The sequence below is a fragment of the Xiphias gladius genome, chromosome 19, assembly GCF_016859285.1.
Source record: "Xiphias gladius isolate SHS-SW01 ecotype Sanya breed wild chromosome 19, ASM1685928v1, whole genome shotgun sequence".
NCBI lineage: Eukaryota > Metazoa > Chordata > Actinopteri > Istiophoriformes > Xiphiidae > Xiphias > Xiphias gladius.
Genome location: NC_053418.1, coordinates 9,216,518 through 9,229,636, shown reverse-complemented (window position 1 = coordinate 9,229,636; position 13,119 = coordinate 9,216,518). Strand labels below are relative to the sequence as shown.

At 38.6% G+C, this 13,119-nt stretch overlaps 1 protein-coding gene across 1 annotated transcript; it reads left to right on the top strand.

The window, feature by feature from the left end:
- Positions 1 to 1,160: 1,160 nt before the first annotated feature.
- On the top strand, positions 1,161 to 9,737 carry cdc45 (CDC45 cell division cycle 45 homolog (S. cerevisiae)). The gene is made up of 18 exons (XM_040154231.1): positions 1,161 to 1,395; positions 1,643 to 1,702; positions 3,788 to 3,880; positions 4,027 to 4,164; positions 4,423 to 4,572; positions 4,662 to 4,720; positions 4,802 to 4,850; positions 5,084 to 5,145; positions 5,248 to 5,298; positions 5,490 to 5,609; positions 5,735 to 5,866; positions 6,023 to 6,121; positions 6,250 to 6,405; positions 7,218 to 7,356; positions 7,480 to 7,563; positions 7,677 to 7,795; positions 8,048 to 8,124; positions 9,303 to 9,737. The coding sequence occupies exons 1-18, from the start codon at positions 1,345 to 1,347 to the stop codon at positions 9,365 to 9,367; spliced, it is 1,704 nt and encodes a 567-aa protein (XP_040010165.1). The 5' UTR covers positions 1,161 to 1,344; the 3' UTR covers positions 9,368 to 9,737.
- Positions 9,738 to 13,119: the final 3,382 nt, after the last annotated feature.

Here is a 13,119-nt window from a genome sequence, read left to right as displayed (position 1 = left end):
CTGTATCAAGTTGTTGATCATGTCTGGTCTCCTTGTTTACTGTCATGACAAGGGATTGTACCTAAACTTTCCTGTTTGTGTTATTAATGTCATGCCTGTCATAATTTGCCTTGGCTTGTAGAACCATAAAGCAGCCGCTCATGCTGACACAGTATCCTGATTGTAAATGTTGTGATGCTTTCAATGGATCTTTTGGTGGCACTAAATGATGTTTCTAATTAATCTTGCAGTACACGCTGTCCTTTGCTCATTTAATTTTTAATCGGCAATCCTGGTTTTGAGTATGCCTGATGAATACAGGCACAAAAAATGTTTATTACAAACGTATTAGTCAGTTTATGAAGCAGCTTGGGGTGTAGAAAAGAAGCTTTTTCAAGTTTATTTTCTGTTTTAAAGCTGCAGTCGCTACATTTTGCCTAGATGATGTACTTCCTATCGTTTCGGTGTTGATACTGGGAAGTCCTTTCCTAGTTTACATTTTAACAAGAAGGAGTGTCAAACCTGACACCAAAATAATCCTCCTTGCATACCTTCGCCTTGTGCAAACGGTCAACTGAGTCGCGCAAAGCGATGGAAGCACCTGATCCTGATTAAACAGGAAGAGTTGAAGGAACGTCACAGTCAGTCTTCTACCCAAAATGAATGCCTTAATGCCACCCCAGCCCCCTAAGAAACTAGTGAATATAGGGCGATATTAGAGATTTTGAGACTAAAAAAATATGATAACCGGTTCAGACTATTTACCGTGTGTAACTTGTGTGTAATTTTAGAATGTTTGCTCCCAATCAGGTTGTCAAAACCCCCCAAATTCACTGCAACAACACCAAAGACGTCCTGACGTGTGGCCCTGATCACAGTACTTTCAAGTAGTGAATTAAATTAAAGTAACATTGAAGTTCATTCATTTCCCTTCGTATTGTTTTGTGGGATCATTTTTAAAACCAGCGTTGGGGGGGGCAATGAATAAGATAATTAATGGGTGTCAGAAGAGTTCCTCTTCTTTCTCCTTTGTAGTCACTGTTCGTAAGCGGACATCATAACTTTTTGACCAAAATGATTTTAACAGTGACCAGTATAAACCGCTGTGTGGTTGCCAGTGTTTTTGGCAGGTTTTCTCCCCTGCGTTTGTACCAGTTGTTTTACCCGACGTGATGGCGTGGCCTCGGACGTGTTACGTGCGTTACTTTCCTCCCCGGTGACTGGCTGGAGGTGACGTGCAAATTTGGCGCCACATTTCTGCAGCAGAAAGCGCCCCGGTCCTGACAACAAACCGACCGACTCGCCGTTCATGCCACTCTAGGGTCACTCTAACGGGTTTGTCTCGTCTTAGAAGTTTTTTTTAAAATGTTCGTCACGGACATAAGGAAGGAATTTTATGAAGTTGTTGCCAACCAGGTAAGTTTGCACTAAGTGTAACATAAGGTTAGCTAACTTAAACCAAGGGAAACTTACCTTACAACTACGAGCGACCGCTTCTCTGTTCCTCTTACTGTTGTGAAAGGGTGTTTGACATTGTAGCTAAAACCTCAACCCACTTTCAAATTTGTGAAAACTTTGTTTTATTGATCAAAAAAGGGAGATTTCTTTGTTTTGTTTTGTTTTGTTTCCCCCCTCCCCACATCGTACATTAATCTGCTTTCAGAGAGTCGCACTCCTGGTGGCATCGGACATCGACGCTCTCTGCGCCTGCAAGATACTACAGGTAAGATACCCAACTTAACTTTCAGCAGACGTCGGCTCCTGTTACCTGTGTTTGGGCCTAAAAAAACCTTTTTGTTGACTCACCTTTGTCATCGATGACATCCTGTGGGATCAGACTGACATCTCCTGTCCCCTCCGATTAAAGATGTACGGAGCTGAAATGATCAGTCTAGAGTGGCAGCTACTAGTCGACCGATCGATTAGTCAGTCACAGAAAACTATTTTCATAATAAAATAATTGTTTTAGGCATATAATAAGCAAACATCTGCTGGTTCCAGCCTCCCAAATGTGAAGATGTTATGTCATACATGAGAGTATCTAGTTGGTCGAAAAAAAAAAGATATTCGAAGACACTGCTTTGGGCTGCGGAAAAATTTTGACAAGCATTTTTCACAACTTTTTATAGACCAAACAATGAATTGATCAAGGAATTACCTATTAAAATACAGATTAATACAGGCTAATTGATGATAAAAATAATCGTTAATTGCAGCCTTATTGGTCTATGGAACATGAAGACATTTGTCATCCCTTTTGACATTTTCGTACCAGAATGATTACACGATTAATCAAAAATATAAGCTGCGAAATAGACTGATATTAAAAATACTATGTGGTTACAGCCACCAACATTCAAAAACTACAGCAACAGATGGGGGTAAAATTGTCTGTCAAGTCAGATATGACAACTGAAGATTCTAGGGCTGCAACTAACGATTATTCTATTATTACCAGTTAATGTTTTGATTGCGTGTTTGATTTATCAACTGTCCAAAATAGTGTAAAATACTCATTATAAGTCCCCAAAACCCACATATCATCATTTTAACATAAAATTTTTCTCAATTTTGACATTTTATCAAAAAAAAATCAGAAAAACAATTGGCAGATTGATAATTAAAATAATGGTTAGTTGCAGCCCCAGATTACTTGATCAACAGAAAGATAGTCAGCAACTATTTTGATAATTGATTAATCGTCTGTCATTTTCAAGCAAAAGTAGTGAAGCAGTGCCAAATATTTTCTGATTCTAGCCTCTCAAATGAGAGGATTTCCTGCTTTTCCTGTTGTGTGTGTATATATACATATTATAATCTAAATATTTTCGGGTACTTGGAGTTTTGGTTGAACAAGTTTTTGACATTGAAAGATTAAACGATTAATTGATAAATTGAAAAAATAATCAGCAGATTAATAAATATTAAAAATATTTGTAATTATGTATCCTCATGCCTGTAATTAACCTCCTGGGCTCCCAGGGGCAAAAATGTGTTGTTGGGCCCATACTGAAACCCACTGTCCCCTATTCCCTATTCAGGGAATAATGATGGGCCTTTTCCCTATTTTCTGACATTTTATACACTGAACGATCAACTGATAATTAAAGAAAATAATTGCCAGGCAGTTTTCCTATGATAGAATAATATGACCCTGTCTGAGGTTTTCTGTGTATTAATTACTGGACACAGAAAATAATTGAGGCAATTTGATAAAACAAAACTTCAAGGCAAATGAGCTCAATATTAATTACAACAATTTAGATTTAGACATAGAGTCCTTGTACAAGACCGGAACCACAAGATGAACGACCTGTCATGGTTGATATTGTACTTAAGTGGTGCAAATTTGTCACTATTTTTCGATTAATCAAATAATGTAGACCCAAATGATATGGAGCTCCTCCCTTGTGCGGCAAGTGTTTCGTACAGTAACTGACGTGTGTGCTTTTTAAACGGTGGTCAGGATTAGTGGATCTGTTGAAGCTTGTGAAAAGGAGAACATGGTAATTAAGTATTCCCAATACTCTTACGCTTATGGTCGGCAACATTTAAAGGGAAAATTTTAAACATGCTAAATTTATATCTTGTTAATGCACATTACTGAGATCAGATTAATGGATCCTGAAATCAAATGCTGATAAAACATTTATCGTTATACTTTCAGAATTGTCTATAAAGTTTATTAGAGGCTGCTTTTTGTCACCGAATGGCTTCAGTGTTCTTGTGCCCTTCTTCATCAGCGAGAGGCTAATGATGAATTAGTAAATTACACGATAATTGCTGAGTCTTTTTGTTTCTTTACCAGGCGCTGTTCCACTGCGACCAGGTCCAGTATACACTCGTGCCAGTTACAGGTTGGCAGGACCTTGGCACTGCCTTCCTTGAACACAAAGAGCAGGTATGGTCAAATCACACCTGAGCTTACACAGAAAATATGACTGAAGCATAAATAAGGAAGATCTGTTGAGGTTTTCCGCACTGTGTTGCTAAACTAAATGATTATACATTTAATATAATATTATTTTGTAATGTGTTGTGTTGTAGTTCCGATACTTTGTTCTCATCAACTGTGGGGCAAATGTTGACCTCCTTGAGATGCTGCAGCCAGATGATGACTCCGTCTTCTTCATCTGTGACACCCGCCGTCCTATAGATGTGGTCAATGTCTACAATGACACCCAGGTTGTTGGATAATGATCAATTCAGCTCAAATGATTTCAATGAAAGAATAAAACACAAAACATTATAATGTTACTTTTGTATGTGCTGCATCCATTTGTTTTTATTAGTTTGCCTACTGGTTGAGTGCTTTCTCCTGTTTAGCCCTAGAAGTCTGTGAGTGATACCAAAATATTAAACCACATCTCGGTGGAAACTGTGCTGCTGTGCTTACACGTCTGGGATTTTTCATTGTATAAACTCCTGTCATCTCATCGACAGATAAAGCTACTAATCAAACAGGATGATGACCTAGGCGTGCCTTCATATGATGATATTTTCCGAGATGACGATGACGAAGAAGGAGGCGACTCTGGAAATGAGAGCGATGAAGGCTCAGAGCCATCAGGCAAACGGAGGAGATTTGACGAAGTACATGTTGAACAGAATTAGTAAACTCCACTGAAATGAATCAGAGCAGTGTGGCTGTGTCATTAATGTTTGTGGTCATTTCGTTGCAGGGAGCAGTTGAGAGGAGAATTGAAAGACAGCGAGCGAGGAGGGAGTGGGAGGCACGAAGGTGAAGTGTTTTTAAGGAGATATAAGGATTGTGTTACATTACTATTTCTAAATTGATACTAATGTTTTACTCATTTCTCAGGAGGGAAATCTTGTTTGACTACGAGCAGTATGAATATCATGGGACGTCTGTGAGTAGAAAGTTTTTAAGAGTTTTAGTTCTGGAAACCCTAGCTGAGCATGGAAAATGAATTTGATCATTTTCATGTCTTAAACTTTTACAAACTGTTAAATTGTAAGACGTTTTTATATCTACACACACATTTGAGAGTTCACAATGCAACAGCTGTGTGTTGACTTTCCATTTTACATATTCTGTTGTTATTCCTGAATACAAAAGTTTTCATATGTGTCTTTTTGTCAGGCAGCACTGATGTTTTTTGAGCTTGCATGGGTGTTGACTAAAGACAACAAGGACATGCTCTGGTAAGCTATCTGATCAAAGTTTTTTTTTTTTAATGACATAAACAGGGTGGAAATGCACAGTTCACTGCACAGACTTTTAGATTCAGTTTCTTATTTTTGCAGGTGGGCCATCATTGGGCTGGCAGACCAGTGGGTTCATGATAAAATCACACAGTAAGTATTTCTTCAGTATTTCAAAACGTAATCCTCAAAAACATAAAATGATTCCCACGGACTTAAACAGGGGTACTTCCTGCTGTAGAGCATTCATTCATAGGTTTTCGGTTCATCATTGGTGACGAGATGTCTTTACATCAAGTTGTTTACCCGCATTGAATTAATCTTGTCTGTCTTGTTTCTTTTAGTATGAAGTACATAACAGACGTCGCCACAATGCAGCGACATGTTTCCCGGCATAACCACCGAAATGAGGATGAGGAGAACTCGCTCTCCATCGACTGTATGAGGATCTCCTTTGAATACGAGTATCCTTAATTCATTTGACACACCATCACTGTTGAGATCCACAAACCCAGCGTCGTTCCCCGTTTGCTGCAGTAATTTATTGTAGCTGTGTCTTTTTTTCGTTTTCCTTGACCTCCTGCTTCAGCCTGCGTCTAACCCTCTATCAGCACTGGTCTCTGTATGAGAGCATCTGTAATTCATGTTACACGTCGTGCAGCTTCAAACTTTGGACGTTAAATGGACAAAAGAAACTCCAGGAGTTCCTAGCTGACATGGGGTGAGTGACTAAAAATCAGTGCCTTGTGTGTCAACAGGGAAACGTCTTATCGACAAACCTACTGTTTTTATTGAGTTGAATTCAAGGTCAGCCTTTGATGTGAAATAGAGTTTATTTGTTTTACTTGCTAATATTTGTTGATGTTGCGTGTAACAGGCTACCCCTGAGGCAAGTGCGACAGAAATTCAATTCCATGGACATGTCAATCAAAGAAAACCTAAGGGAAGTCATCGAAGAGTCTTCTAATAAATATGGGTATGAATCTAGAAGAGACTTAAAGAGATAAATGCTGTCATTACGTTTCTTTTATAGGTTGCACACAAATCCCTTTTTTTGATAGAAAACCTGAAATGATTTGTCTTTTGTTTTCCCCTCTTTATCAGTATGAAGGATATCCGTATCCAGACGTTTGGTGTTCACTTTGGCTTTAAGAACCGTTTCCTGGCCAGTGACATGGTGCATGCTACTGCCGCTTTGCTGGAAAGCACTGACAAAGATGACAGCGACAACTTCATCAAGGCTCTTGACTCCCTTTCCAGGTGTGTAGCAGGCTCAAAAGGCCCCTTCACACTGTGTAGTTTTGGGCTGTCTGAGACGTAAATTGACAGTCATGAGAGAAATGTGGTAAAAAAAAAAAATCTGCGGTCGGTAGTCCAAATCGTTGATCCTAAATCGCACTGAGACAAGTCGACACCGATGGCCGATGACCAAATACATGCTGCTTCAAATTTAAGGCTGTCTGGAATTTATGATCAAATTTTCACAGTGTGACAGCTGCTGTGACTCACGTCTACAAACCAACCAGTCAGAATACGGCGTGGAATGACACAGAATACACCCGCCAATTAAAGTTTAGGGGGAAACGTGTGCATACACAAACCAAATGGACACAAAAGTAGGAAAAAAGTTTGTGTGACTCTAACAAATAAGAAAATCCTGCAGAATTGCAGCACAGATGAATGACACAAGCTGATGGCGAGCCTCGGGTCTCATATACATTTTTCTTTTACATCGTGGTGCTTAAATTTATATCATACGTTCTGACACAGATAGCAACCAAGATTTTATTAGACCCATCTCACACAATGTGACCTGCAGTAAACTTACGTGATCGTTGTTGTCACAAAGTCGCTTGAAGTTTTAGTTAGATCATTGCCTAAAATCTTAATGCCCGCAGATTTCCTCCAAAATGTTGGTGACCAAGACCGAGCTAGTGTTATAAAGCTATAAAAAGTTTTTCTTTTTCTTTTTGGGGGGGGGTTTAATTATTTTTATTTACGTATTTATTTTTAATCGAGTGTCTCTCTCTCTCTCTCTCTCTCTCTCTCTCTCTCTCTCTCTGTGTGTGCAGGAGTAACCTTGATCGTCTGCATTCTGGCATTGACCTGGCTAAGAAGAAGCTGATTGCTCTCCAGCAGACTGTAGCCAGCTGCATCTGTACCAACCTCATCCTGTCGCAGGGACCCTTCCTCTACTGCTACCTCATGGAGGTAAGAGTGTCTGTTTGACTGACGTGTGTGTCTGTGTGTGTGTGTGTCTCTCTGTCTGGCTGTTTGTTAGCAGGATACCCTGCTCAGATTAATCCTCTTCTCCTCCTGCTCTTTCATGTGTAGGGAACTCCTGATGTGAAGCTCTTCTCTAAACCCATGGCCTTGATTCTGCTCTGCAAATACCTCCTGAAGGCTTTCGTCCATTCGGTGAGTTTCTGATTGCTCTCAAAATTTGATGAGAATGTGAAGGAAGTAGACTGAAATCACGCCGTTAGAGCTGTCTTTCCACTCTTTCACTCATGGTGTCTTGGTTTTTTTAGACGAGGAATAAACGCTGTAAACTGCTTCCCCTCGTCATGGCTGCTCCCAAGGATCTGGAGAAGGGAACTGTCATTGTTGTGGGAATCCCACCGGAGTCCGAGACATCTGACAAGAAGAAGTAAGACCTCTAAGTAAAAAAAAAAATGATGAGCTGAGCTGCATGTTACGCAAATGAATGACTTCAATGAAAGTGCTTACCTGATTTAAGAAGCTGTTTCAGTCACAAGTTTCCGTTTGAAATATAACTGCAGAAACATGGTATTTGTGCTCTACAGTTGAATATTCCATGTCTGATTCCATTTTCTTTGGTACTGACTCTGCAGACGTACTGATAAGAAAATCATCTTTTCCTTTCTCTCTACTCTATAAGTTTCTTTGGTCGAGCATTTGAGAAAGCTGCAGAGAGCACCAGCTCCCGAACTCTTCATGACCACTTTGAAACGTCGAGTAAGTAACAGGATCGTTTACTGTTCTACTGTGCACAGCATCTAACTGTATCTTGAAGTCTTAAAGCATTTAATTCAGTTCCCTCAAAAAAAAAAAAGGCCCTTAGAAGATATTAAAAAGTCTTCTATTTTATTTTCCAAGGTCTTGAATATTTTTTCTTGCTTGCCATAGTTAGTTATAGGATGTTTTTGTGTCCAATTTCAAGCTGTCGGGTGACGTTATACAGTGTGTCTATAAACTAAAAGTGGGATTGTTGTGACAGTGTTTGTGCTGCAGGAGGCTGTTCAATCCTTTTTTACGGTGGTTTAGTCAGTACCTTCAGACTCATAACAAACACTGTCACCACCGTTAGCTATAGTTAGGGCGATTATTTTCCATCATCGATCACTCGTTTTGTCTATAAATTGTCAGAAAATAGTTAAAGGATAATGATGATAAATTATACTTTCCCATAGTCCAAGTTGATGTCTTCAGATATTTTTCTCCAAGAGTCTTAAAGCTCAAAGATACTCAGTTTACAGTCATGTATGACAAAGAAAAGCCTCAAACCTTCACATTCTTTTTTTGAATTTGATGATTAAAATGATACATAGATATCTGTCGATTGACTAATTGACAAATTGTTGCTGCTCTAGCTACAGTAGCTAGGAAGCTCATCAATTTATTATGATCAGGAATTATTGAAATGTACAGCAGGGAAGTACAGACAAAAATTTGCCCTAAATGTAAATAAATTCTATGTGGTATTAACTAAGTCTTAAAAGGTTGTAATTTTAATTTGGCTGACACTGATACAAATGCCTCAAGAATGGATGCTCTTACATAGATGTCAGTCTCTTCTTTAGACTCTAGGTGGCAGCCTTGCTTTCGTGTAATTTACATTCCAGCATTTATTCATCCAGCCTCACTAAACGGTCAATTATGTGACCGAGCGCCAGGCATCATGAAATAAATGTGAAGCTCGTGATGTGCATTTCAATACATGAGACATGCGTCATGAGTAGAATAAGTTTTGAGCATTTCCACACATCCCCACCCCCAACATTTATTCCAAACTACTTTTTCTGGGTATCAAGACAGATGATATTCGACTCCTTCTTTTTCATATTGCTTGCAATGTCCCCAATGAAAACATGTTGCTGGGAGATGGGTGTGCTCACGTTTTCTTCCCTCTGCAGTAATCGAACTGAAGACGGAAGACAGAAGTAAGTTTCTGGATGCACTCATCACCCTCCTGTCATGAGAAACTTCAGCACTCAAAGGGAACGTGAGCACGAGTTTTGAGTTTTTCAGTCCTAGTTCTTGGCTTGAGTCTTGAACAGTGAGTGCTGCTGCTGCTGTTCACAGATTCATGTTAGATGTGACTGAAATTAATCAATCTCGTCAGACATGTACAGTGTCACCGCTACAAGAACTTTGTCCATGGTTTTTTGTTTTCAAAGGTTTTAATCAGTTTGTGTGTATGTTGTACAGTCTTTTTGTCAATGTGTGGAAGTATTATTTTTGCTTTTAAATTTCTGTTTTTTATTCCCGTCTATGTATGTGAGTAGTTCGCACCACATTACATTTTAAACATGTTTTAATAAATCATATTAAATGGCTTGATAGATTGATTGCCCAAAGTCATGTTTATTGTTTTGAGATTTTTTTATTATTTTAGATGTAGATCATTTGTCTTTTACAGATTCAGAGTTCACCTTCAGTTTTTAGGTTGATATTGTCATCAGGTAGTATTAATCTTTTTATACACTGAAAGAAATTGCTCCATTTAAAGCCAAGTTAATATTTATTACTCATATATTTATTATTGAAACTTTCTTCTTTTATATATAGTATGCTTGTTTGTAGGCACATTTCACATTTTCCATGTTTAGCTCACCTGCTAAAGTATCAAGTTCGTGCTAACTTGGCATTTAGAAATAACTGGAAGTGTACCGACAGATCACACTCTATTTTACCCATAATTAGTACGAATTTTATTGTTCTTTCCAGGACACTTCCTAGGAGATTATTTGGAAATACATTGGAATTTACAGATGTTTTAAAATGAAGTGTTATTCGGTCGTACTTGTTGTTCTGAGTTGTCAAATGAGAAATCCCTGATGAGCTTCACTTCAGCAGGACTTTGCTTGCTGTCACAAAGGTTTGAGACAGTGGGTCATGTAGACAAAAGACAGGCTCATACCAAATCAAATCTCACTCCAAATTATGTCCTTTTTCATTTTCTAGCCACTTTGGCTTAGATAGAAAATGTCACGGTACTATGGATAAATGTGAAGGAGACCACAATGCAAAGTAAATTAGTTTATGAGCCTTGTGGTTATGCAAATTCAGTTAAAAACGGACATGCTATCCTATAAACTTAACCTAATGTTAAATAACAAACAACACAAGAACTGAATATACATAAAGTCAGAAGAAAAAAAATCCCTCACTATTCCCTCCTTGGGTTTTCTTACAGTTATTGCTGCATATGCAAATAAAAATGTACCTATACACATACACATCATATAGGATATATACTTAAAGTAACATCTTTCTGCCAATCCATAACATTATACAACCATGAAATAAATCTGTCTTTGAGTTAACCTGAGGGTTTTTCAGCGAACAGCGTTTTTCCTGCTGTCAGACTTGTAAGAGAATTAAGCAAAGAATTATCATTTAACAGTGGGATGGTTGGAACACGTGGAATATTCTTATCTATAATATTAGATCAAAAGTAAAAAATGACCCAGTGTATCTTAGGCTAAAGGAAATAAGAAAAGGAAGCACTGAAACTTCTTTCCTCAATATTCCGAGAGTGACCTGTTCTTACCAGCGCCGCTACTTAGGTACTTCTTTGTTTGCTTGTTAACTAACTTAAGAATTTTACCAATGAAAAGGACGTTGCAATCATGCCAACAGTCATTCTGTGAGGAAGATGGCAAGTAGTTTTAAATCTGTATACTTTAAAAAACGGAAACACCTGTCTGCAGCCCCCATGATGGGTGGCATATTACAGGGTGGTGAGCAGTTCAACCAGTTGATAATCCAGCCCCCTTCAACTTGCTTCATTTGAAGGGAAAACGTGTAGAATATTTCAAATTAGAAAATTGTTATTACTATATAATTAATATAATTTAATAATGAATTAAAATATAAAATAATTAATCATTTAATACTATTCCAGTGACCCATGCTGAGAACCACCATTGTTACTTGATGTGGGAAGAAAGGTCAGAGAGACCTGAAATGTATCCGTTTGTTAAAAGGAAGTCGAAACTCTCTCTTGTGTCATAAAACAAAGAATTGGCAGAGTGTTTGCTGTTGGCAGCCACGACCAACAGTGGCAGAGAAAGTGATCCAGCGTGATTACAGTCTTTTCATCTTGATCCAATGTTTTGTTTTGCTGACGCACAACTTGTGATTCCACAGATGATAAAACAACCCCTACTGTGTTTGTGAGGCTTCTAGTAAAAGTAGTCAGGTTTAACGTTATCTGCTTAGCTCAGCCCCGATCATGTGGGACAAAGGTGAGGGCTGCGACCCTGGCCCACATTGGAGAATGTAGGCCAGGCCTCCTGGTGGTGATTTGCTGCCAGCCCAGAGAGTGACTGGAAAGGTGGGAGCTGAACTGGTCTCTGAGGGGTAATTGAGCCCCTTATCGCTCTTGGATCAGGATGAGATTGTGACCTTCAGAGTGAACGGTGTTTGGGTGTTTTCACAGGAAAGTCCGGACTCAGAGGCAGCGGTAGGACTGAAACGTGCCATTATACGCATCCTGCTGCACCATGGTTGTTAATGCAAACCTTTTTATTGTCACCAGTGGAGGGTGTGTGCATCATCATTATCTAACTGTGCGTGAGTGTTTACAGTATGTTTGCTGCTTCCCCTGGGTCAACTATTTGTGGACTATTTACATCCATAATGATAGCGTTCCTTGTCAAAGCAGAGTGATGTTATCCAGCAGAAATAATCGCAGTTTGCAGAAATACAGAAAGCTACAGAACACACATTTATATCATTAAAAGGGTGGAGAGCCCGTTTATTTTTAGAAACATGGTTGTCATGAAACGCCGATAAATGCGTCTTCAGCAGCCTTTCTCTGTTTCCCTTTTATCTCTTTTTGTCCTCCCGTTTTTTGTTCCTCGCGGAAGTTTTAACATGTTTTAGTTGGTTGAGAAGATCTCTCTACAGGATTAATTTAATATCTGTTCTGGATCTTTGGATTATATCACATGATCTTCATCAGCAGATGGAGTTGTCCAGTTGTCGTGGAATTGTAGCTGCGACATACATGTTTTCTGAGCTCTTTTAAGGCTTTTATGTGTTTTTTAAAAGCTGAGGTTCTCGCAAATTCATGGACATGAAATCTGATTTGTTCAGGTAAGCAGTTACATATATGTCAGAAATGTTCGAGAGAGTGTCGATCTTTTGATGTACATCACTTGCATGCCTCTTTGAAAATATCAAAAAAACAACCGTGTTGTGGGAAATGCAAAGTGCTTCAACAAATACTAGGTTTTTATGTCCCTATGAGCTTATTGGTCCTTTATCTCCAATTTTTCTGATAGGAAGAAACAGATACTTGCTTAAAATACTGTTAGTAGCACGTGCAAAGGCTATTACAAGGAACTGGGGGAAGGTAGGACCAACTGACACACATATTGAGACTACCAGAAGCACAACTGGAAGAAAAATGGACATAATACAACACTCAAAATGGAAAAAAGAAAAGAGTTTGCAAAAAAAAATCCATCAACAGGACTGTATAAATGATGGAAAAAATGTGAATACATTTACAAAACGGTTTTTGTTCTCTGTTATTGCCAGTGTTTAATGTTGCAGATATTTTGCCAGAAAAGACTTAAGGAAGGAAAAAAAGTTGAGGTTCATAGCAGTAATTGAGAAGACACTCTCACAAGGTCCATTTAGTAGCTGTTCAGGAGCTTTTCTGAGCTTTAAAACCAAAATGGAAGAGAAGTCTAAAGTTCACTAACATTGAGCACCATA